We start from the raw sequence: 27,324 nt of genomic DNA, 5'->3' as shown, positions 1-27,324 counted from the left end.
TTTTGCAAACCGTTTTAGAAGGTAGGGACTTAGTTCCAGGTATGTATGCATAGGATCAGGATGTTAAATGCTAGCTCTAACAATCTGGTTTTTAGCCAAGTGCTTACCACAAACAACCCTAAGAGGAAAAGGCAAATTTAGGTGAATAGTAGGACAACCTTTACCTTTCAGGAATACCAAGATGTTGTTTTCATTCCAAAGTAGCAAAGATGCAGCAACCAAAAAGCATCAAGGGCACAAAAACATTAACAGTCCATTGACAAGATAAAAACAGCTCATGGGTTTGAAATGCTTATGCAACCGGATCTTTATCTTCCACCAAATGACCTCTGAAATAAAGCTGCCTTACATGCCCTCCTAGCCTGATGTCATCACATCTCAGAAGTTAAGCAGGGTCGGTACTTGGATAGGACACCATCAAAGAAGGCCCTGCAGAGGAAGGCAATGGCCAACCACCTCTGCTTCTCATTTGCCTTGAAAACCCCTTGCTGGACTCGCTAATTGCCAGCTAAGGTTGCCAGGTCCCTCTTCACCACCAGCAGGAGGCTTTTGGGGCGGAGCTTGAGGAGGGCGGCATTTGGGGAGGGGCAGGACTTCAATGCCATAGAGTCCAATTGCCAAAGCGGCCATTTTCTCCAGGGGAACAAACAAAGGGCTATATACTACAAATGTATTTCAATGTAGCCAAACGGCTATAACAAATAACAAGAAAAGATACAATTTCAAAGCAGCCCAAAGGCTTATGAATATATAATCACGAAGAAAGCAACCAAAATCCTGGAAGGGTCCATCACAAGAACGCGTTTCGAATTCTTCATCAGCTTGCTGACCCAATTAACATGAATTATGTACTTCAATGTCGCAAACTCACAGTGATGAGAGTGTTCCCATTCAGTTGCGCGAAAAGAATATAGAAATTCAATAAGGCAAAAGGCTCAGGCTTGATAAGCATCAGCTTCTCCAGAGTGAAACATGCTTTTTTTGAAAAACAGCGCCATCTGTTGGACATAAAAGCAACACATGCTATCTTCTTAGATGCACCAAGAGGAACTGGTAAAACGTTCCTAATTAGACTGATTCTAGCAGCAATTCGATCCCAAAATGACATAGCCTTAGCTCTTGCGTCGTCCGGAATACCTGCGACATTGCTACCAGGTGGAAGAACTGCTCATTCTGCTTTGACATTGCCATTGAACATGCAATTCATTGAAACTCCCACGTGCAACATTTCCAAAGCATCCGGCATGGGAAAAGTATTGCAGAAATGCAAACTTTTTTTTTTTTTTTACATAAATTTTATTGGGTTTTATACTACAAATTTTCCATTGCAATAAACAACATCTATAACAATATAAAATTTCAGTTCTAACTTAAAGTTGTTATAATTCCATAACATATATTAAGGAAAAAAAGAAATTGGAAAATTTATGACTTCCCCTTCACCTCTATCTGCCTCTTAATAAAAAGTTCATCCCGTCGTAATTAATCTAATCTTAATAATCTATCAATACCATTTAAAAGAAAAAAACAACCATAATCTGTTAGTAAATATAATTATACTTATTCATTATAGAAAAGACAAAAAAAATCCTCTGGATCAGATTAGAAAATATTCTTCCATTCTTCCCAATTTTAACTCATATTCACAATAATGCATCCACGCCCCCCATTCCCCCAAAAACCGAGCATCATTTTCTTCATTTAGAATAGCTGTGAGTTTTGCCATTTCTGCCACTTCAAACATTTTAACAATCCAGTCTTTTTTCTCGGGAATTTCTATCCCTTTCCATTTCGCTGCATAAAGCAGTCTCACAGCTGTTGTGGCATAAATCAAAAAGGTTCTTTGTGTTGATAAGTCATCTGAAATCATACTCAATAACATCATTTCTGGTGTTTTGGGTATATTTTTCTGTAATATTATTCTCAATTAATTGTAGATCATGTCCCAAAAATCTTTAGCTTTGTCACAGGTCCACCACATGTGATAAAAGGAACCAATTTCTTTGTTACATTTCCAACAAGTAGGGGACATTGTTTTATAAATCTTTGCAATCTTCTTAGGTGTTAAATACCATCTATACATCATTTTATAAATATTTTCTCGCACTGACTGTGCTTTTATTCCTTTTAAGTCTTTAGACCATAGTCGTTCCCATTTATTTAAAGCAATATCATGTCCCACGTTTTGAGCCCAATCGATCATAGTTGGTTTAATCGTATCCTGCTCACAATATATTGTTAAAAGGAGGTTATACATTTTGGAAATCAGTTTTGTATTATTATCTAATAGAATCCTTTGAAAAGAGGATTTTTCTTTAGAAAAGCCTTTTTTAACATCTTGTACAAAAACTGATTTAATTTGGTAGTATTGGAGCCATTGTAAATCATCCTTAAGAAATTGAAAGTCTTTTAGTGAGCATTTCTTTCCGTCCCAATTAATTAGGTCTTGATAAGTAATAAATTTGTCTGGTCTAAGTGGGCGCAATGTTAGCATTTCTTGAGGCGATATCCACATCGGTGTTTCCGGTTCCAAGATGTGTTTATATCTCATCCAAATACGGAGTAAAGAGGACCTGATTATATGATTACGAAATGTTGCTTGTAACTTAATTTTATCATACCACAAGTAGCCATGCCCAGAAATGCAAACTTATTGTTTGGGATGAATGCACAATGGCGCACAAGAAATCGCTCGAGGCTCTTGATCGATCATTGCAAGATTTGCGTGGAAACATCAGACCATTTGGGAACACATTAATATTGCTTGCAGGAGATTTCAGGCAAACATTACCTGTAATTCCTCGATCGACACCAGCGGACAAAATAAATGCTTGTCTGAAATTCTCTACTTTGTGGCGACACGTCAAGACGTTAAAATTAACTACAAATATGCGTGTCCAGCTGCAAAACGATCGACCAGCTGAGATATTCTCACATCAATTGCTGGAAATTGAGAACAGAAAGGTACCGGTTGATCTGACCTCAGGACAAATTTCATTGCCTCATAACTTCTGCAATTTAGTGACATCACAAGAAGAATTGGTTGAAAAAGTATTTCCCAATATTCAAACCAATTATAACAATCACGACTGGCTGAGTGAACGAGCTATTCTTGCGGCCAAGAACAAAGACGTCTACGAACTTAATATTATTCAGTCTCACATTCAAAGCGAGGCAGTAACATACAAGTCCGTTGACACTGTTGTGGAAGCAGATGAAGCGATTAATTATCCAACAGAATTTTTTAATTCACTCAATCTGCCAGGGATGCCACCACACGTACTGCAATTGAAAATTGGCGTGCCAATTATCATGTTGCGAAACATCAACCAGCCAAAGCTTTGCAACGGCACACGGCTTACAGTAAAAAAATTCATGAGCAACGTCGTAGAAGCAACAATCTTGACAGGACCTTTCAAAGGTGAAGATGTCCTCATTGCTCGCATTCCTATGATTCCAACGGATATGCCATTTCAATTTAAGAGATTGCAATTCCCAATTCGATTGGTGTTTGCAATCACCATCAACAAAGCTCAGGGCCAATCTTTAGAATTGTGCGGTTTAGATCTAGACACGGATTATATGTTGCGTGTTCTAGAGTCGGCAAACCAGACAATCTCTATATCTGCACAGACAATGGAACAACCAAAAATATTGTATACCCACAAGCATTGTGAAATTAAACATATTAGAAACGTGTGCTTTCTCTTTTCTTTCTTTTCCATTTAACCAGACTGGGCCACAGCGATGCGTGGCCGGGTACAGCTAGTAGACTCATAAAACTGAAATTACTGGGAGTATAGAAAGTAACTTAATAGAACACGGAAAGGAAAACATTTAAATAGGATACGGTGAGAGTGGCATAACATTACAAGGCCCAATCTTTCTCCCCACCCCCATGTTATGCTTTGACCATTTTAATCGGAAAAAACGATCGGAAGTTCCTATGTTCTCTTTGTTCTGTGATGTGATCTCACTCACGGGGACTAAGAGAAAACATTCCAGTAGCTTTAATGGCAGGGCTTTAAGCCCATCCCAAAAAAATTCCACCTAACTGCATAAGCACTGAGAGCCAATATACACATTTAGAATAATCATGTGGTACAGCACTATTGGGAAATCACATGGGTGTTTCCCTGTTAAAAATGCCACTGTAGTTTCCCCATTCATCTTCTTTTTTAATCTTTAACTTTTTTTTTTTTACTTTATAAGAACATAAGAAAGGCCATGCTGGATCAGACCAATCTCCATCAAGTCCAGCAGTCTGTTCACACTATGGCCAACCAGGTGCCTCTAGGAAGCCCCAAATAAGACGACTGCAGCAGCACCATCCTGCCTGTGTTCCACCGCATCTAATATAACAGGCATGCTCCTCTGATCCTGGAGAGAATAGGTATGCATCATGACTAGTATCCCTGTTGACTAGTAGCCGTGAATAGCCCTCTCCTCCATGAACATGTCCACTCCCCTCTTAAAGCCTTCCAAGTTGGCAGCAACTGTTTTCTTCATGTGGCATCTTTGATGAATATGTGGAATTTCTGCACAGCAGAAGAGCTTCCCTATATGTTTCAGGGATGGAGACAGCTGCATGGGTTTCCCCACTGTATGTTTTCCATCACTCTCCCCCATGAACACGTCCATGCCCTTCTTAAAGCCTTCCAAGCTGGCAGCCATCACTACATCCTGGGGCAGGGAGTTCCACAATTTAACTATGTGTTGTGTGAAGAAACACTTCCTTTTATCCAATCTGAATCTGTCACTTTGTTTTTTTAAATTTCCTTTTATTGCTTTTTTTTTCAAACCTAAAAGATTTGTACTGGAGATCCTCCAGTTCACATGCTACCTTAGTAGAAAAGAGCAAGAGTCCAGTAGCACCTTAAAGACTAACAAAAATATTTTCTGGCAGGGTATGTATCTGAAGAAGTGAGCTGTGGCTCACGAAAGCTCATACCCTGCCAGAAAATATTTTTGTTAGTCTTTAAGGTGCTACTGGACTCTTGCTCTTTTCTACTACTGCAGACAGACTAACACGGCTACCCACTGTGAATTATCTACATGCTACCTTGTACTCTTTTTTTGCTAGATCACATGTGAACATACACGTGATTATTCCAAACGCCACAATCTCATTCCCCTCAAAGCCTTCCAAGTTGGCAGCCATCACTACATCCTGGGGCAGGGAGTTCCACAATTTAACTATGTGTTGTGTGAAGAAACACTTCCTTTTATCCCATCTGTATCTGTCACTTTGTTTTTTTTAATTTCCTTTTCTTGCTTTTTTTTTTCAAACCTAAAAGATTTGTACTGGAGATCCTCCAGTTCACATGCTACCTTGTACTCTTTTTTGCTAGATCACATGTGAACATACACGTGATTATTCCAAACGCCACAATCTCACTCCCCTCTTAAAGCCTTCCAAGTTGGCAGCCATCACCACTTCCTGGGGCAGGGAGTTCCACAGTTTAGCTATGCCTTGGGTGAAGTTGGGGTGAAGGACGCTCATCCCGCCCCCCGCCGTATCCATGGAAACCTCCCGCGCGCGTCACTCTTCGCACCGCCCCTCCCTGAGAGGGAAGCCGAAGCCGGTTGGTTCTGTAGCGGCCGGCCGGCGCCGTCTCCATGGCAACCTTAGCCCACGCGCTGGAGGCCGGACCGAACGCCCGACCCTGGACGGTTGCGATGTGAACAGGGAGGCGGTTGGTGGGGGGGGGGGGGAGGAGGAAAATGGCTTCCGTGTCGCGGCGGCGCCCGGTCGCCACCCCCAAGCTGAGCTGGCGGCAGGACCAAGCGCTGGGCAGCACCTTGCGCATCGTGCGGGTCTTGGGGCCCACCGCTTTCGTCCTGCAGCAGCAGGAGGAGGAGGAAGAGGAAGAGCAGCTCAGGGTGAGGGACCTTGGAGGAGGAGGAGGCCCCCTTTGACCCCCGAGGGAAGCGCGCTTTTGCCCCACGATGTTTTCCGTGCAAAAGATCCAATCCACCCCCCCCCCGCGCACTCTCCTTTCACAAATTCCCACACAACACCCATTTTCATCTATTTCATTTAGTTGTTTGCATTTCTAGCCCGCCCTCCCCAGCCAAGGCCAGGCTCAGGGCGGGTAACAACAATAAAATCACCTCACACACACACACACACTTAAAACATTTAAAAAGATAAAATATGCAGACTTACAAATCTTCCTATATAACAAAATCACCTGTTACACACATATATATTTATATGTGTGTGTGTGTGTGTGTGTGTGTTACATATATTTGTTACATGTTTTATATATATGTTAAACTCACATATGTTTTAGTATATATATTAAAACATTCAAAACGATAAAATAGGCAGACACAAATCATTACATGTATAACAGGCCTGTACTGCACCTTCCTATATAATAAAATCACCTGTTACATATATATTTATATATCTGTGTGTGTTACATATATATATGTTACATATGTTTATACATATGTTACACTCATATGTTTTAGTAGATATGTATTAAAACATTTAAAACGATAAAATATGCAGATCATTACAAATCATTACATGTGAATAGACCTGTACTGTACCTACCTACACAATAAAATCACCTGTTACACACACACACACACATTATATATATGTTACACACGTATGTGTGTATATGTATGTATGTATATGTATACATATGTGTGTATATATATATATATATACATATACACACACATACATTTAAAATGATAAAATCACATCACAGCTGATTTATGGCGACCACACAGGGTTTTCAAGGCAAGAGCTGTTCAGAGGTGGTTTGCCATTGCTTGCCTCCATGTCATGACCCTGGTATTCCTTGGCGATCTCCCATCCAAATACTTGCCAGGGTTGAGGCTAAGAGGGTGTGACTGGCCCAAGGTCACCCAGCAAGTTTCCATGGCAGAGTGGGGATTCGAACCTGGGTTTCACAGATTATAGCCTCTTATACCAGTCTGCCGCTACAGCTCTCACAAAATTCACTAGCTCTCACTGCCTAGATGTAGCTATGGGTGACTGTGAAGTCTGAATACTGCCAACCACTTTCCCAGAAGGAATTGTTGCTTGCGTGTACAAACAATCTATAGTATTTTATGCTCATATTGCACACCCCTTGTTTCCTAACAGTGTATCTCCCATTTCAGTCCTTTTCTTTGCAGACCCAGGATGCCCTACTAATGCAAGCCCTTAAAGGCCCCACTTTGACCCTTAGTACTATGAGTATTTTTTTCTGCAGGCCCTTTCCCCACTCAGGAACTCAGCCTTCAGCTTCATGCACAATGTCTGTATTAGTCAGACCCTCCACCATCCATACCCGCAGAGGGACAAAGCCATAAATCCTGCATTGTAAATGCCAGTCATGAATCAGTTATCAAGTATAACTATGAGATCAATTTAAAGAGCTCATAAAATAAAAATAGCATTTGCTATTAGTCATCTTCTAATTTCCTAGAACTTTAGTAAGCTCAACCTTCCCCTCCCCCCGTAAGCTTTCTGAGGATTAGATAAAAGCATAGCTGCAGACTACCAAATCATACCACAATGATAGTATTATGGGATGCACGGATGACACTGACAACTGTCCCATGCCAATGAATCAAAGGCCAGGGTGTAAGCAGTATTGCTTTTCAACTGGGAATTATGTATGACACAATATGAAGTTGTTCCAGTACAGAAAGGGAAACTGGCATGAAGGAAACTCAACATTGATTTCCCTTGGAATATGCTCCACTTGTTCAAAGACGTCCTGTGGAGGGTTTTTAAAAAAGCAATGCTTTGTGTAACCTTGTTAAACTAGGTCCACATCTGCATCTCCTTTTTTCAGCGTAGTTCACTTTGATACTGCAGTACCAACCGCATCTTTGGTAGATACACTTGCAGATATCCCTTTTTACAGCCAGCACTTTAGGATTGTACTTTAGGATTTGTGAACTTGAGGGTCAGGCTACACAATTTGATTTCTTTCCCTGTAGCTGCTGAACTGCATTTTCAAAGCCCTCAGGGGCCCAATACCATGGTGGGGAGGAGATCACCTAGGCCTCAGGAAAATGGCTTAGGGCAACAGTATTCCCTCCTCCGCCTATGCCACAATGCTGAGCAGACTTGGGCCCCTGCAGGCTTTTATTTTATTTAATTAACAAAAAGTATACCCTGCTTTTCTGCCCTCATTGGGCCACCAAGGCAGCTACCTGATTAAAACAAACCTTACCTCCCCCACCCAACATGCACCTTGTGAGGTAAGTGGGGATGAGAGAGTTCTGAGAGGACTGTGACTGGCCCAAGGTCACCCAGCAGGCTTCATGTAAAAGAGTGGGGAAACCAACCCGGTTCTCCAGATTAGAGTCCACCGCTCTTAACCACTACATTACACTGACTCGCTCCAGCCAATATCCTGTCTGCAGCATTCTGCACCAATTGAAGTTTCTGAATACTTTCCAAGGGCAGCCCCACATAGAACATATTGCAGTAATCTAATCTAGATGTAAACAGGACATGCAGCACAGTGGCCAGATCTTTTTCTGCCCAGGAAAGAATGCAGCTGGTGAACCAGTCAAAAAAGCTGCTTATTCAGCAGTAGGCCTGAGTCCAAGAACATCCCCAGACTATGGACTGGTTCCTTCAAGGTGAGTGCAACCCCATCCAGGATAAGTGACATCTTAAATCCCTGGTCAGACCTTTTCCGCTCACCAGTAGCATTTCCATCTTGTCAGGATTAAGTTTATGCATATTGTCTTGCATCCATGCCAAAACTGCCTCCACGCACTGGTTCAAGTTTTCTACAGCCTTCCTAGGATAGGCCAGACTTGCGAGATAGAGCTGAGCGTCACCTGCATATTAATGAACACCCAGCCCAAATCTCCAGATTAGCTCAGACAGTGTTTCTAGTAGATATTACAAAGCACAGAGGACAAGATGGAGCCTTGTAGGCCCCACAGGCTGAAGGCCGAGGGGTTGAGCAGCAGTCCCCCAGCAGCACCTTCTGAAAATTAACCTCCAGGTAGGACTGAAACCACCACAAAACGGTGCTACCTCTCCTAGCCCAGAAAGGCAGTCCAGAAGAATACCATGACTGGTAGTATTGGAAGCCGCTGAGAAGTCCAGAAGAATTAACAGAATCACAATCTCCCAGCTCAGGTCATCCACCATGGCGACCAAGGCCATTTCAGTCTCCTGGCTAGTCTGAAACCAGATTGGAAAGGATCTAAATAATCCGCTTCGTCCAGGAATGCTTAAAGTTGTCTGGTTTAGCAGCTTCAGGGAAAGCGAGTTGGGGAACCTGGACCCAACTTGTTCAGAATTATATTGTGTAAGTTGCTTTTCGAGATGTTAAGTATATAAAAGTACATGAAGAACAGAAGAGATTTTAGTACATCAGTTATGTATTTTACTCCACTCCACCTTAACCTTCATTCTTGTCTTCTTTGTATGTTTTTTATTGGTTTGGTATAAAAGGTTTTCCTAGGGAACCCTCATTCGTGCAGCTGCTCAACGTTTGGGAAAGAGAAGGACCTCTGTAAACATATTTGCTGGTAAATAGATTTTTATATGAAATCATATAATGTTACAACAAATTTGGTGTGCATTGGGGATTGTATGTGTATGGTTTTAGTCTCTCCTTCAGAGGTATAGCTATCTAGCTTCAGAAAAGTCACACAATTATTCTGATCTCACAGAGAGGCTGGCAAGGCAGAGTATCCTCAGGAAGAGGGAATAGAGGGAGCATAGGAAAGGCTGAGAGAAGATGGGTATGGAAAACTAAGGCTGTGATCCTAAGCATCCTTAAGTGGATGTGTTACATCAAAAACAAAGACACTTCCTGTGCAGTCATATGCCATTTGTTCAGGGATTCTTAATACAGAGGTTAAGTAGAAAAAGAAGAGTGATAATCTTACCACAGAAAACCACAGGTTCTACTGATTGAAAGCTGAACATAATAACGCATATGGAACTGCAAAAAGGTATCTTTTGATAACCAATATGACACTTGGTATAGCAAAAATGTTTGTTTACTTTCTTGCAAAGATGAAAAGACACCTTTAGCTATGTTGAACAGATACCAAATAACTGATACATTTTGCTGTTTGTTATTAGGTTATTGCTGAAAAAATTCAAACTTCCAAGAGATCATGAATGTAAGTACTAGTCACTCTCACTTTTCTTTTTCCTTTTCCGTGGGTCAGTACAGAAAGTGTGAATGTTATCACAGTTTTTCTCCCTACATTTTTGGATAATCACTTTATGGCAGAGATCTGTTCTTGTGATTGGTCTTCGTATGAAGCCACATGTATGTTGCAGCATCACTTCTTACATATCACAGCATTATTTCCAAATTGGAGCCATGCTGTGACCAACAGAAGGCTAATTTACATCTAACATCTAACATGTAGGAAACTCTGCTTCTGAATAAACACTTGCTTGTTTTAATATTAAGGGATGTTACTGTGTGCTTCAGAAGATGTGTATGGTAGACAAACGTATATGTTAATAAGACCCCCCCCTTCTTCCTTGGTTCAAATTCACTTTAAGGAAAATTACTTTAAGGAAGCCAAGCATAAGAAAGAAGCTTTTCTTCTGCTACATCTCTCCTGTCTTTTGAAGGAGCTGCAGTTCTAGGTTGTAACACCTAGCTGAGGGGAACGACACACACTCTTCTGAAGGGATCTGTAGAATAAGGCAGAGAGGTTTCAGGTGAAGTCACTCTGGTTTAGTTAGGGAAGGAGGTAGAGTTGCAACTGGGCCCTTGGACGCTCCTCTACACTAAGGAAGGAGAAGGGCTTTGGAGATGAGAGGAGATGGCACTAAGAGGGATTTCATGTCAGAAAGGAGGTACGGGAAAGACACCAACCTCTTGAATAAAATTTATTAAACTACAGGTTGATGTCATAAGATCCCTTTGTTAGGAAGGACTAAGGCAAGGCAAGACCCTACTGGGCCTGAAAATGCTTCCTTAGAATAACAGTTGCAGAGCTTGGCAGTGCTTGATTGGGTCAGCTTCTCTGTGGAATTTCCATTGAGCCAGACTCCACTTTTGTGTCCACATTTCGATCAGCTAGACTTTTTTCCCCATAGCTGTCCACTGTGGCTTGTTGCTGCCAGTTCTTAGACCCCATTCACCTCCTTTGCAGTGCAAATACTCCTTGACTGAGGCTTGCAGGGCTGCTTTGACATACAGCAAACAAGGGTTTGCCAGAGTTTTTAGTAGAAAAGACGGATTGATCATGGGCCAGGCGGCAGAGATGGATGCCAACAAGGTGGGGCTGAAAGGTCATGGCTGTAGGGGAATGGTGTAGAATGTCACTCAGTTGACGGTACCTAGTTCAGTCACAAAACAAACATAATGGCATTTTATCAGAGATTTTCAAACTTGAACTTTTTTTTGCAGATGCTCTAAAGTTGGGTCTTGTAGAAAGAGAAATTAGCTACGTGCTTCAAGGTCCTCAAGTCGCTCTCCAACCCAAAGTAACGATTAATTGCATTACGGAGTTGCAAACAGGTGATGATGGGTCTATTAAACAAAAAGAAATCGAGACAGAGGACGTATGCCCAATTTGCCAGGATGTGCTATTTCAGAAGATGCTTCCTGTGACGTATTGCAGGTGAGTCCCCTGGGTTGGTAGGAAAGATAAATTGCCATAGGACAGAAGCATCTTCATAACAAAAGCACTGATTAAATAGACCCAAGATAAATGCTTGAGGGTTTGTTTTATTAATATCAGATTGGTATTGTCGTACAAACCCATCAGCTTCTCTTGGAGCTTAAAAATTGTCTTAAGACAGGACGGTGATAGCTTTTCTCAGTGTTTTGGGAAGCAGTATGGTGGAACCCTTAGTTTTTATTGCAAGTTCACATATTTGTCTTCTCAGTTTGGAGGTGGTCAGCAATCAGGGAGGTTTTGCCGATTTTCATCGTACATTTAAGCTTTCCTGCAACACCATAGTTAAGGGCTAGTTTCTAAATGGGAAGCATGGATGCGCAGGTTTAAAAAGACACTGAGACCGTAGCAGAAGATATTTTGATAGGCACAGAATACCATTTACATGGAGCACTTGCTCTAATTCAGGAAGCTTTGGCTGCTGAATGAAGCAGCAGGACCAACCAAAACTAGCCTTTATCCACTCATTATATTTCTACCCTTCCAAACCATTAAAAACCAAAAGCTCCATCAAATGGCAATAAGCTAGGAACTAGGATATTCCTTCTACATTAATTTCCCCGACAGTTTCCAGTTCCCCGCTCCCACTGTTCCTTGAATTGCACACAGATGCACCTGAACTGATTTCATTTCTCCAGATGTCACCTGTTATTAATGGGATTGAGCCTGCATGTGTAGCTTTGTGTGTGTGTGTGTGTGTTTGTGTGTGGGCTGGGGGGAATTAGTGGAATTTCACATGCATGAGAGAGAGCAAGGGATTTGATTGTCCCTCCAAACTGCAATATTTATCAAAATCTACCCCCTTCCTTAATATTAAAACAAACATATAATCTGTGCCTGTAATCTACAGAAAATTCCTCTCTGTGTCCCTGAAAACCAAACCTTCAGATTCTTTGTATTGATAGGCTACTACAATATGGTTATCTGATACATTCAGATCCCAACAGATGAAACGGAGGCCCCTCAATTTCCGATTCACTATAGCAGGGCGTTATCATTCTTCCCTTGCATGTAGAATAAGCAGAGTTTTAAAATAAACCTTTTTAAGCCTTTTCAAATGACCACAGCTACTTGTGTTCAATCAGTGAATGCACTTCAATGAGAGATACAGCTGAAGGACAGAGTTAAGGTAAAGCGTTCGACTTGAATTCCTGTACATATGTTACTATTAAGCTGTGAACCATTTAATTATACCTGTGGGCCCGAGGTAACAGAATATTTTATGCATGAATTTTCTGTAGAACAAATGATAACCGGTCGTAAATTTTCTGTAGGTTTGGTTGTGGCAACAACATACACATTGTATGTATGAAGATCTGGGCTGATCATCAGCAAGGATTAGAGAGAGACTCTTTAATAAAGTGCCCCCTGTGTAGGGAAGATTTTGCTCCACTGAAGCTCATCTTGGAAGAATTCAGAAACTGCAGAAGACTTGTGACTGCGGCAGAGAAACAGCCTCTTGACAGACACCTTGGAGTCCCTTGCAATAATTGCAGAATATGCCCCGTTGAGGGCATTTGCTACAGGTAAGAATTTTAAAGCAGTGAATAGTTTCACTTTCATTAATGTTTCTGTGGTATTTTTAACTTTCCTTCTGTTAGAAGTTAAAATTAATACATACACTTGGGCTCAGTCTTTGAAATTTGTATCTTGTTGGCATATGATACTACTTTGTATGATAAACCCATATCTTTTCTACTTATTTATACATAAAGGTAACTCTGCTTTTCAGAATTTCCTTATGAAGAGAAGCTCTCTTCTTCCCGGAAGGCATTGTTTCATCATAACCATTTACTTCTGAATTAATATATCTTGGACCTTATAGTCTAGTTCGATCCCAACAGAAGTTTGATCCCAACGGAAGTTGGTTTCAGGTAGCCGGCTCAAGGTTGACTCAGACTTCCATCCTTCCGAGGTTGGTAAAATGAATACCCAGCTTGCTGTGGGTAAAGGGAAGATGACTGGGGAAGGCACCGGCAAACCACCACGTACACAAAGTCTGCCTAGTGAATGTCGTGATGTGACGTCACCCCATGGGTTAGGAATGACCCGGTGCTTGCACAGGGGACCTTTATCTTTACCTTTAGGTGTAGAATTAAAGATTGGAGCTGCAATTTCTTTAGACGTCTAATAAAAAAAATTATCAGCTTTCTTGTTTAAAATAGTTTTTAGCAATGTTTTAAACACAGTTTTGTAAAAAAAGAAGTAAGAAGTTTAAGGTAACATACTGAATCTCTTTTTTCTCAGTAAATCAAGAGTAGCAATTACCTTAAAAATACTAGAGTGGAAAAAGAAAAACTGCTCCACCTAGCGTTCATTTGAGGAGAAATATTTTGCCTAATTTACTTTCCACAGGTAAACAAAGGCAAGTTTACTTTTTTCTGCATTTCTAAGGCAAATGTAGAACCTTCAGTAGGGAGCTGCATTTTTAATTATGAGCCTTCAGTTTTTAATTCTGACCTCCAAGCATTGTGGGGTTGGCCAGGATTGGTACCTCATCTGCCCAACTGTGTTTCCAGTGCTGAGCAGATTTGTAACAAATGTGCTTTGAATACTGTTGATTTTGAACACTGCTGCCCAAATCACTACACATGTGCAGGTCCCATAAAGTGCAAAGGCGTCCCCATGCTAGCATGGAGCAAACACATGTATTTTTGGGATATTAAACCTATATCTGATATTGTAACCCTATGTATGCCAAGGTCCAGATTCAGACCAACACTTAAAAGAATGAGGGGGAATAAGTCGCCTTAAACAGAAAAGGGATTTTATTTAATTAACAAAGGAAACTAAAGTTGAGCAATAAAATGGAGGTGTACAGAGGGGGAAATGCATGGATAAAACACAGATATAATCCTCAGACCTTTCCCTAATAAGCTGCCTGCCTATTGGAGAAAAACTGAAAGGGGAAAAACCCAAAATGTATGGGACCGTCTCTCCTGGTACGCCCCCAAAAGAGCATTACGCACTGCAAATAATAACTTATCAGTGGTCCCCAGCCCGAAGAGCATCCAGCTATCCTCAGCTAGGGCCAGGGCTTTTTCTGCCCTGGCCCCGGCCCGGTGGAACTCTCTCTCCAGTGAGACCAGGGCCTGTGGGCTTTAACGCAGTTCTGCAGGGCCCATAAGACCAAGATTTTCCTCTAGGATTATGGTTAAGGGCAGCAATGATATGTTGTCATAACTGCCCCCCTATTTTTTCTGTTTTATCAACTGAACTCTGGGGGGGGTCATGTTTGCTGTACCCAGGCTCATTATGGGCCAGTGTGCAAATAAGCGCCAATTACTTGTTGTCCTTCAGTGTTAACACTGTCCTTCAGTGTTAGTCCTCTGAAGATGCCTGCCACGGCTGCTGGCGAAACATCAGGAAAGAAAATACCAAGACCACGGTCACACAGCCCAAATAGCCTACAAGAACCGAATTACTTGTTGGTTACTTTTAATCCTATGTTAGAGTTTTTATTGAATTGGTTTTATATGTTATGTGTTGCATTTTGATGATTGTGAGCCGCTCTGAGCCTGGCCTGTGTCAGAACAGAGGACTGGGTAGAAATTTAATTAATATTATTATTATTAATATTATTATTAATAAAAAAACAACACACAAGGCTGGTCTAGGAGAGAAGGGAGGTTCCTCGGCAGCGATGAGACAGCTTTGGAGACTTGAAATTGACCAGGTGGGAAGAAGGTGCAACAAGGCTGGTCCGTGGAGCAATAGAAGGAGCAGAAAGCCAACCGTGAAGTTAGGGTAACTGGGGAGGAATCCAAACTAGCTACAAACGCTGGGGCTGAGGGGTAGCTCTTTATCTTCTTTCATCAAGAGTGAGGAGGGGAAGGGGTGTTGCACTGGAATGTGCGACGGATGAAATTCAGTCTTCCCAGAGAAGGGCGAGTTTGAAAAGAGATTTTTATTGTGGAGCGGAATTTTCCTTGTTGGCATTAAAAGTGTTGAAAATGTTCCCTTGAGGAGATCTGGAAGTTAGATAGGTAAGTGTCTATGGCTGGGAACTTGACATGATTACAGAAATTCAGAAAGCTTCCTGTCCAGTTTGTTAAGCTATGAGAGAAATTGCTGGAATTGGCCCGTTGCTATTGTCTTAGTTATTGAGGTCATTTGTTAAAATCAAATGATCAAGGAGGAGGCCCTGAGGTCCTTGGGGGAGATGGCCCTCTGATTGACTCCTCTTAGTATGGGCTTTGCATGATTGGTGGAGGAGCTGCCTTATATTCCTTACACCCTCATCGTGACTCAGTGGCATTCAATATTCAAGGGAATATTTCTTCACACAATGCAGTTAAGTTATGGAACTCCCTGCCCCAGGATGTGTTGATGACTGCCAACTTGGAAGGATTTAAGAAGAGAGTGGACATATTCATGGGGGATAGGGCTATCTATGGCTACTAGTTAAAATGGATACTAGTCATGATGCATACCTATTCTCTCCAGGATCAGAGGAACGTGCCTATTATATAAGGTGCTGTGGAACACAGGCAAGATAATGCTGCTGCAGTTGTCTTGTTTGTAGGCTTCCTAGAGGCACCTGATTGGCCACTGTGTGAACAGACTGCTGGAATTGATGGGCTTTGGTCTGATCCAGCATGGCTTTTTCTTATTAGTTTGATTCCAACTCCATCTATGATTTCTAGGCCTATGCTGAGATGCACAAGTGTACAAATGTGGATGAAATGGTACAAAAAAGAGGGTCCTCATGGGGTGAGGGTCCTGGGGGCATCAACACAGTAATGAAGGAGAGCAGAGATCCAGTAGCTATGACAAGAATGTCATAATGTCATGTTCAGATTCCAAAGCAACAAAACCTCCATCAAATCAAAGGAACATTTCACCTAGAAATGTAAAATACAATATGTAGTTAGTCCCAAGTGGAATGTTCCATAGTAAAATGCTGGCTGTCAGTCAGTTTCCTTCTAAGATAAGAAACTTGCTTGTGCCCGAACGATACGTTTGTTTGTTTTTTGGGTGAAATGAGGTAAGTCTGCTAACTTCATTCTTATTTCTAGGTGTACTGAATGTCCTGAATACCACCTCTGCCATGGTTGTTTTAGAAGAGTTTGCCATCCTTCGCATACTTTTGTGTTCCGAGAGGTACAGTCCAAAAACATCATCTTAATTTATCTTAATCCTAGAGTTAAATAGACACACATTTATTTAGGGAACTGATAATTACTCTTTTCAAGCTAATCCATTCCAGTTGGCATAACATGTGAATTATGTACTTGCTGTTGACTTTAGAGTAATAATTTTGCAACCCATCCACTAAGACAAGTGAGACTCACACAGAACCACATTTTTTAACCCAACTCATCCTGTACCACTAGGATTATTTGTACAAATTGGACAGTCTTTTGTTGCTTACAGTGCTAGTGATGTTGTACACTGTATAAGGCACAGTGTCATATATTAGGATCACAGTCTGACCTGTTCTGTACCTGAAAATGTTTTGCAGACGTTGCGCCCAAGCAGGAACGATTTCTTCCTCTCTGCTATAAATCTGCTGCTGCAGTTGCAGCCTTGTAGATTTCAACCATTTGTTTTGGCCCTGACACAAGACCAGATTTAATCAAACTGTTTGCTCTTTTCCTGACAGTGATTTTGAAATATCAAATGCTGGGGCTTCTCTTCGTGTAATTACTGCTGTTACTTAGTTTTCATTAGCTCTTTCCCATTCTCCCAGAAAAGAAATCAGAAGTGGAGGTCAGTCAAAAAGCTATTACAACTGTCAAATTCAGGGGAAAATCTGAAGAGCATTAATCCAGAGGAGAATTGTAAGGAAGAAAAGGACAAAGAGAAGTAAGATGAGATATTTAATGTAGTTCACTCGAATACTTTTTCAGTCAATGAAATTATATTCAAAAAGGGCAATTTGGAGAAAATAGTAATTTATGTGCATTGCATAAAGGGATATTACATGATGTTCTTCTGATCAGGGTCTATTAGTTTTCCTGTTGTGAAGGTTAGATTAGCTTTTGCCCATTTGCAGACTTTCTCTATGGTTGCTGTATTATTGTAGAATATAACTGGCTTCTACTTTATTGCAATTCCTGGTACTATGAAAAGCTAGACTTTTTCTACAAATGGGTAACATTTAAAGGGTTTTATCAATGTATTGCTTCTGTGAATTTGTTTTGTAATTTCACTTGTTTTAATTTTTAAAACTGCCTTTGCAGAAATAATTAAAGTAAATAAATGGTACAGCCCTGCTGAAATGAGTGGCATTTGCTGATGGTAGCACTAGCAGGATCAGGTTAGCATCTTATCAATGTTGGTAGGATTGTAGGGTGACTCAGTAATCTATTATCAACTTTACCTTCTGTCTTTCTTCAGTCTGTAACATTGCTTTCTCCAAATGGGTTCAGATAGGGAAAAACAGGTAACAGATGCATCTTATTCCTTGTTTTTTAGGTACAGCTGCATACCGGAGCACATAGTAAAATCGTTACCTACTGCGCTGGTTAGGAAATGTAGCCGTTTACTTGATCCGGGTTTGCAGTGTAGACTCTGTCTGAAGATCTTTTGCCTTGGCCAAGTTGCAAAATTCCTGCCATGTAACCATAAGGTAAATAAGAGAGAGGGCTGGCTGGGATATAAGGACGTGGAGATCTCCATCCCTACTTGTATCTGATGAAGGGAGCTGTAACTCTCAAAAGCTTACACCATGGAAATCTTGTTGGTCTCTGAGGTGCTGCTGGACTTGAAGTAGGTCAGACTGAGTGGCTGCCCAACATTTCCTCCAAAATCTTCTCAGAGATCACCTAGGGGATTTCATGCAAACTATTACAAGTTAAATCTCTGTAATCTCCAAATAAAGCTTTTCAGGTGGGAGGACAGGGAAAGAAAAGTGCCTGAGATCCTGAAGAGCTCCTGCCAGACAATACTTGACTACGTGTCCTGATAATCTGATTTGGTATAAGGCCGATTCAGTTTTTAAGCTAGTGTAGCTCATGCAGTCCATCTTCTAACCCTACTAATACTAATTTACATTGCCTTTCTAAAATGAAAAGTCAGAATTGCCAAGAAATAACCAATAGACTGTTAATTTTTAACATAAATACATTCTACTGTTGAGACTACCCAATTCCTCCCTCCCCATGAGTGGCGGACTCTGATCTGGTGAACTGGGTTGGTTTCCCCACTCTTCCACATGAAGCCAGCTGGGTGACCTTGGGCTAGGCACAGTTCTTGCCGAACTCTGTCAGCCCCATCTACCTCACAGGGTGTCTGTTGTGGGGAGGGGAAGGGAAGGAGACTGTAAGCTAGTTTGATTCTCCTTAAAAGGTAGAGAAACCCAGCATATGAAAACTCTTCTTCTCCTCCCTCTTCAGCCCCAAACACTGCTTCCAGGGAACAGGGGACCCTCAGGACCAGCGCAAGGGGTGAATTGGGTGTCTGCAGTGGGAGGGGGAGTTGATTAAAATCCCCCCGTTAGCAAAAATTGACTGTGGGATCCAAGCCAATATATGGAATCAGCAGCAGACTTCAGAGAGCACCCGTTCAATCATGGAGCTTATCCAAGTTAAGAACTTCATGCCTATTTAAGTGTATTGATTTACAGCAGTCAATCCCATTTGAGGTAATGCATTTTCCATACTAAATCAGTGTACTTGGGCCTAGTACTCCAGAGATAAGAGGAGCCGGATCCATGAGACTGTTTAAATTACTCCTGATTTGCACTGTTCTTTAAAGGAGAATCTGACCACTTTGCAGGTTGGAGCCACGGCCTGTCTGCTGACATTTGATTCAGATTGGAAATTATCAGTATACTGTCTTTTATGCTTTTTATCTTTTAGTTTCACAGGAAATGCATCGACCATTGGTTACGGAAAGAAAATGGATGCCCTATAGATGACCATGTTGTGTATAATCCATTAACCTGGGAGGATGTACCAAGCAGAGGCAAAGAAAATCCATTAGCAACTCAAGCTAAAAACAAACTTGCAGAGCAGACAGAACAGGAACTTTTTATACCCGGGACTGGATTGTTCATCAAGGGAATAAATCCTGGTTATGGCTCTGAGAAATCTCAAATACATTGTAATAAGAAGAAAAGTCCTTCAGAATTTGAACAGGATTTAACTCTGAACGGCTTCAGCTATGGTCACATGAGAAGCGCCGTGTCTGGCCAACATAGCATTCGGAAAACGGGGAATTTGAAATTTTCTAGATATGTTAGGGGCTTAACCTTTATTCCGAAATCTCATTCGGATACCGTATTGGGAACACATATACAAAATAGATCAATGAACACTTTTCAGTATTTTAAAAGCCTCAGCAACTAGTCTCTTGAAAATATCACATACTTGCTTTCCAAATTGTAAATTATGTCAGAGCTACACGATGCCTGTGACATTCTGATATATATGTTTGACTTATCATTAATATATAAAAATTGAAATAAAAAGTCTGTTTAGGCCCTTTCACACTAAAATCATGTGCCTCAATCTCGCTTGCTTATACGTATTCCTAAATGGATGAAGAAATCACTCATAAAACAGCTGACCAGCTCCACAGTCCATGCAGGAGCTCAGGGTACACCTCTGTAGTTTTAAGAAGTCTTAAAGCTCAGCAGATGTGCTCTTCCTAACCCTATTGCCAAACAGCTGGTTGGCAGGATTTCAGCTTTTAAAAAGGTTTGTGTATATCCTGGATTGGAGCCATTAATGAGGCTGCATTTCCCAGTATGGTTTGGAACCTGTTGCACGTTTCTGCTTGATGGATGGGATTTCTTTTGGAGGAGTGGCCTTTCTTAGCTTCCCCTCCTGCATCCCTGAATAACCCCTAGGAACAACACTTCAGAGGACAAGGGGTCCTTGGGAACAGCATAAAGGGGGAGTCAGGGGTCTTGTAGCGGGGTGAGGGGAATTCATTAACGATTCATTTTCCATTCACAGAAATCCTTGCCTGATTGAACCATATCTCCAAAATATCAAGCATATTGTGGATAAATGAACTAGCAAATCTGTAGGAAAAAGCCACCAGAACTATCATAAGAAGAAAATTAGTGTGTTTTTCAGAGTCAGAAGGTACTGCCAGGGTCATCTAGTCCAACCCCCTGCACAATGCAGGAAATGCACAACTACCCCCCACACCCCCAGTGACCAGATGGCCAAGATGCCTTCCCTCTCATCATCTGCCTAAGGTCACAGAATCAGCATTGCTGACAGATGGCCATCTAACCTCTGCTTAAAAACCTCCAGGGAAGGAGAGCTTACCACCTCCCGAGGAAGCCTGTTCCACTGAGAAACTGCTCTGTTAGAAAGTTCTTCCTAATGTTTAGATGGAAACTCTTTTGATTTAATTTCAACCCATTGGTTCTGGTCCGATCTGGGGCAATAGAAAACAACTCTGAACCATCCTCTATATGACAGCCCTTCAGGTACTTGATGGTTATCATACCACCTCTCAGTCTTCTCTCCAGGCTAAACATACCCAGCTCCTTCAACCTTTCGTCATAGGACTTGGTCTCCAGACCCTTCACCATCTTTGTTGCTCTCTTCTGGACATGTTCCAGCTTGTCTACATCCTTAAATTGTGGCACCCAAAGCTGAACACAATACTCTAGGTGAGGTCTAATCAGAGCAGAGTAAAGCGATACCATCACTTCGCGTGATCTGGACACTATACTTCTGTTGATTTTGATCTACTTACCTGGGTTGTGGTAGGTGAGGTTTCCTGCACAAGCCTGTCAGAATGCTGCAAGGGTGGGAGGGGCTGGCCAACATTCCTAGGAATGGAAGTCGAGTGTAGCGTACTTTAGATCTTGCTCGTCTATTTTATTTACTCAGATCTTTTATGGGGCAATGTTTGATTAGAACAAGTTTACACCGGACTTCATTTGCATGCGCTCGTTTCTGTGAACTCAGTCCCCGAGGCGGTGTGAAGTCATTTTATAAAAGCACAGATGTATTTTTTATGGTTGTCTTATCTTATTTCTATCACATGATTACAAGGGACAAACTCCTACATCATATTCAGTTCACTGCCTAATGTATCATTGTCAATACCGCATAGCCCTCTGTAGAGAAGTGTGTTTTTCCTTTCCGTATTGGAAGTCAGGTTGATGTTCCTGGTTTGATGAGCTGGCTGGGGGTGGGGAGGTATCATCACACTCCCACAAGTTTAGAGCCGAAGAAAATTGGAATCGCTATTCAACAACTGTTGTATACATTTGTGGCTTTCCATTCTTTTCTTGTGAGCAGAATATATGACACAGAAATTAATAGCCCATTAGTGAAATCAGCACAATGGACAGTGGCAACATAAAAGATTTGGGTTAAAAACAGATATACTAGTCATGGCAGTCCAGGTGTAAAAGTTCCATGTGTATCCCATAACGAATGAATGTACTTACCACATGTTGGTGCATTTGGGTGCCAGAGATCCACCCACCATTGCTGGCAAGTTAATTGTACAAGCCAATAATCTGCCTTGCATGCTGCTAGGCCTATTCAAACAGGCATGGGGCACAAGGGAAATGATTAGCAAACGTAATGCATGACTTGTGGCCATTATTTGCTCCTTAAAAACTAAATGACGCTAAATGAAACATTTGCACCATGTTTTACTCGGATGTAAAACATGGTGCAAAACAGAACAGATTTCTGGGCAAACTTCTGTTTCAGTTTACATGAATACTTACAGGGTGCATAACCGATCTTTTGAAACCCAGAGTCTTGGCAACAGAGTAGTTACATTAGTCAAACTCGCCTTTGAAAACAGTTGCATTAATTAGTGGAAATATTCCCCACCACTTTACCTGTGAAGAGAAAGGAATCCGATTTTTCTTTTAAAGAAGACTTGCCACATTCCAGTCTAAGGGGTCACATTCGCCAGCACAGAACAAGGTCAGCGTGTCCTCCTCTCTGCCCTGGGGAACTGACAACAGAGGTGCTGGCAAAACCCCTGTTCACCAGGGGTTCACCCCTGCTGCTGCCAGCTTCCTTTATTTGCAGCCCAGTTCATTTTCTATTCTATGAATGTGTATTTATGGAAGTGATCAGGTGGAAGAACTTACGGTACATGAATTGTTGGAAGACCTATCCTGACATCCAGTACTGAGGATCCAAATCTGGCTAGTTTTTGAAGTTCTGATTTGGATTGTGATCAGGTCCCCATATTTTGATTTTGAAGTGTGCATTTAGTTAGCATTATTTTCAAGTAAGTGCCATTGAACACTGCGGGACTTCTATGAAAGGTTGTGCTATTATTGGTTCTTGTAGGTTATCCGGGCTGTGTAACCGTGGTCTTGGTATTTTCTTTCCTGACGTTTCGCCAGCAGCTGTGGCAGGCATCTTCAGCATCCTCAGCTGCTGGCGAAACGTCAGGAAAGAAAATACCAAGACCACGGTTACACAGCCCGGATAACCTACAAGAACCAATGAACTCTGACCGTGAAAGCCTTTGACAATATGTCAACAGAAGGGTCCATTTGCCAGTGAAACGCAATGACCCATCCATATTAACACTAGTTCAGGAGTTTGTTTATAAAAGGACCAAGACGAATCACAAAAGCTGTCAGTCAATTTTAAAAACTATTTTATTATATTGCATGAACTGTTTGACACATTATAAATGTTAAGATCTGCTGTAGCAACAGATTCATTAGTACCATAGTAATTACACAGACGTAAGACACTGTTTTCAGCATAGAAAATGTAGAAACACTTTTTTAAAGGATGGGGGGGTACAGAAGATTGTAAAATGAGAATGAAACGTGTGTCACAGAAGTAATGGTGTGGCGGTGGAATGCTTGCTCTCAGTATTTACAACTTCAGCTAATGAATTGTGTCCAGTGGTGTGCCGGGGACACTTAGGTGGGAGACATTACAGAAGCTACGTAGTACCGTGCAAAGCAGCTGCACGACGCCACCTCCCTTTCTTGTAACATCTGCTAATGCAAAGATTGCCAGCTGACACAAGGTGAATGACAGAAGATAGTACTTGGTTGCTGCCTCTGAACAGGACCCCCAAGGACTTATTGACAAATCTCACAGGGAGGCAGCGAAAAATGCTGCTGCTCCACACACAGGCGTGGCCATTGAACCACAAGCAACACGAATTCCTATATCCTGGATTTTCTCGTGTTTGCTATTACTGATGGGAGACGAAGAGATGCAGAGATCGTTGTTTTTGGCAGCAGCCGTTCAGTTCCCATAGGGCTAGATCCTATGAACTGCAAGTGGGAGGAGCTCATGGATGCTGACTGCTCTCAACATTCCCGGCAGACCCAATGACCGCCCCATAAATGATGCTTGGAGTCATGGGAGCCTTGCATCCAAAAGGCCACAGGGCACAAAGGCTGCAGTAGAGAGGAACTAGTCAAAATTTGCCCCGTCTCATTCGACTAAGGCTAAGCAAAGCGTCTTGAAATAGTTAGAAGCTCTGATGGGGGAAGAGGAAGGGATGGTTTTTCCTGGTTCCCCTTCCTCGCTGTGGCATTTTGAATTGTATACTACCCCCAGCATGAGCTTTTGGGCGATCAAAAGGGAATGCTTAGGGAAAGCTGAGCTTCATTTGCTGTTTGTACAATCCAACCCACGTGGTCCCATTCTGGCCCCATTTCCAGCTGCAGTACCTCACAGAACTGGGCTTTTGATTTGCACAGAATAAAGAGATTTTTCCACCAAATTTTTAACACGTGGTAAAAATACTTTTTTAAAAATAAAGACTATTTGATGAAATTCAATTAATTGTTGTGCTTTAAAGTTAAGAGTACCCATTGAGAAATAGCGTATCAGCAAGTGGAAAATTTACAAATATTTGACAAACCTTTTACATTTCTGTTGGTAAAACTAATTGATATAAAATTTCAAAATGTTAAGAAGTATCAGAAGAATATCAGAAATGCTGATTACAAATTTACTTTTGCATTAAGGGGTGGAATTGATTCAGGTGCTTCCCAGGAATTAAGCATTTATACAGATAAAACAGCAAAATTTAAATAAAAAATGTTTTCGCTTTTAGCGATGCATCCTAAATGTTTAGATGTTCATGACAACTGGCCCAATGATTCCAATTTTCACTTGATTTTAAGGAAGCATTCCTAAAATTATTTTGAATATAAATTCTATTTAAATAACTTGGAAGTAGTTCTAAGAAAATGAGCTAAGGGGAAGGTTGAAAATGTCTTTGTTTTGTGAATACTCCAAAAGGCAAAGACACAGAACTAATGCATGAATTCAACAGATTTAATTAATCTTTTCCTGGACTATACCACTTCAGGCTGCAGGTGGTGGTAGGATTATATATTTAAATGGAAAACCACAACGAATCCACAAACGTTCGTAGAAAATGAACACATCAGAGAAAAACCATTCAGCCCCAATGCAATCTTTTCCCATGTACAGTGGTTTTGTGTACCATTAAAAAAAAACAGCTCAACGTGGCATGACCCAATAATAGCATTTCCATTTTATTCTACTGAATATATAAACTAGCCCTAAGCAATGAGAGGCAGCCATTCGGTATGCTAGCACTGTGGCGTCAAACTCAAGAAGGAATAAATAAGTAATGCCACCTCCCTGTCTCTACCCAGCCAACATATCCTGGCTTGATATACCTGATCCCAAAAAGAGAATCCCCCATCTACACTAAGTTATGTTCCAAAAAATGCATGCATATTTCCTTGAGAAAGCAATGTAACATTCCAGATTTTGACCTTAAACCTTTATCCTCGGCCCACAAGAGTAAGCCATGAACAGAAAAACAGTTCTCTGCAGGTGCATCGTCATTCCTGATTTACTGCATATAGGCCGAGATGGACCGTTGGCATGTTTGACTTTCTTCCTTTTGATGGCACATTCCCCCAATTCCAAAAAAACATACCGTTTGAAGCGCCTCTTTGCTTTGTCATGTGACATGAAGGGTTTCAGAAAAGCAAGCGCAAAGTACTTGGGACATGTGGAAATAAGTGTGTCGTTCTTTGGATGCAGGCTGTAATATTTTCGGTAAAAAATGTTGTTTATTCTATCTTTCTTTTGGCAAATCTTCATTAATGATGAAAACGCTTTTCAAAAAGAAACTTAATATCACATACATGCAATGTTCCAAAAGTGATAATAACCATTTTTAGCAAAATTTTAGTAAAATCTTTTTTGGCTAACAGAAAATGTGCACTTCATTTTCAGGCAGTGTATGCCAACTGGTATAAATACTTCTTGCTCCAAAATTCATGCAGTAAAACACTTAAAAATTATGAAGACATATTCAAATGTTGATCAGATTTTACACACACACACACACACACACACACACACACACACACACACACACATATAACCCATTCCTGTTTTATCTTTAAAAAATCAAAAAAGTATTTCATTAATGTGCCAAAAATATTCCCGAATGCATTTCAGAATGGGAAATAAACTCTGATTTTTTTTACCAATTCTTGTAATTTAAATTCTTGACCAATTCTTGTAATTTAAAAACCAACAATCACCTATCTTTGATTTAAATATACTATATTTTCTGCTTACATTTTTAGAAGACTATTCGTTCTCTATAGATCTGGGCACACTCTTCAAATGTGGGCAGCCCATTCCTGAGCCTTGTAGCGGCCTGGGGAAGCACCGCTGTGGCATGAGGGTGTGTTCCTGGACTGAAAGGGGTCAGGAAGCTGCCTACTGGCAGCTCCGCATGAAGGTGCATGGACTTACACTGGCGGGAGGCTGAGCCGGTATCCCAGGGATGCGCTGTCGTGGCAGCACAGGGAGGATGGCTTGAGCGCCGATGCCAGTGTCCATGCCACTGTCGGTGGAGCAAATGGCCTGGCTGCTGGCGCAAGCGGCCTGGACGCCAGCGCGGGCCCTTACACGTCTCCTGAGGACTTTCACCCTCCCAGCTCAGGAACAGGCTATTAATGTTGTTTTATATCAAACTTCACCTTTGAATTTATAAAACCTACTTTCGGACTTCCTTTTTGGCGACACAATTTCAAGTAAAACAGACAAAAGGAATATTAGACTGAATTATTTAGGCAACACAAAGTGACTTTCACAAAAGGTTGGAAGAGACCACAAGGGCCATCCAGTCCAACCCCCTGCCATGCAGGATCCCACAATCAAAGCGCTCCCGACAGATGGCCATCCAGCCTCTGCTTGAAGACCTCCAAAGACGGGGACTCCACCACCCTCCGAGGCAGGGCATTCCACCGTCAAACAGCCCTCACCGTCAGAAAGTTCTTCCTAATGTTTAGGTGGAATTGTTTTTCTCTTCGTATAAATCCATTACTCTGTGTCCTAGTCTCTGAAGCAACCGAGAACAAGCTAGTTCCCTCATTAACATGGCATCCCTTCAAATATTTAAACATGGCTATCATGTCACCCCTTAACCTTCTCATCTCCAGACTAAACAAACCCAGCTCCTTAAGTCTCTCCTCATAGGGCATAGATTTTAGACCTTTGACCATTCTGGTCACCCTCCTCTGGACACGATCCAACTTGTCAACATCCTTCTTAAATTGTGGAGCCTAAAACTGGACACAGTATTCCAAGTGAGGTCTGACCAATGCAAAATGACTTTGTATCACTAAAAGGCAGAGCCAGATCCTCATGGAGGCTGACTGTTGAAAAAGACTTGTGTGGAAAATATCACAGTATAGACAAGCATGGTTTTAATTCTTTGACTATAAATAACTTTTCAGAAACAGAAAAC

At 41.4% G+C, this 27,324-nt stretch overlaps 1 protein-coding gene across 1 annotated transcript; it reads left to right on the top strand.

Annotated features, from left to right (window-relative positions):
• The first annotated feature begins 5,724 nt into the window (after window positions 1-5,724).
• Window positions 5,725-26,531, top strand: ZSWIM2 (zinc finger SWIM-type containing 2). Its single transcript, XM_056861203.1, has 10 exons — window positions 5,725-5,883; window positions 9,455-9,531; window positions 10,094-10,134; window positions 11,385-11,598; window positions 12,930-13,181; window positions 16,674-16,758; window positions 17,348-17,463; window positions 18,076-18,229; window positions 19,461-19,880; window positions 26,376-26,531. Exons 1-10 carry the CDS (start codon window positions 5,725-5,727, stop codon window positions 26,529-26,531), a joined length of 1,674 nt encoding a protein of 557 aa, XP_056717181.1.
• The last annotated feature ends 793 nt before the right edge of the window (window positions 26,532-27,324 follow it).

The sequence above is a fragment of the Euleptes europaea genome, chromosome 15 (genome assembly GCF_029931775.1).
Source record: "Euleptes europaea isolate rEulEur1 chromosome 15, rEulEur1.hap1, whole genome shotgun sequence".
NCBI classification, from domain to species: domain Eukaryota; kingdom Metazoa; phylum Chordata; class Lepidosauria; order Squamata; family Sphaerodactylidae; genus Euleptes; species Euleptes europaea.
Note: the sequence above shows the minus strand (reverse complement) of the source record. Positions and strands in the feature narration are given on the sequence as shown.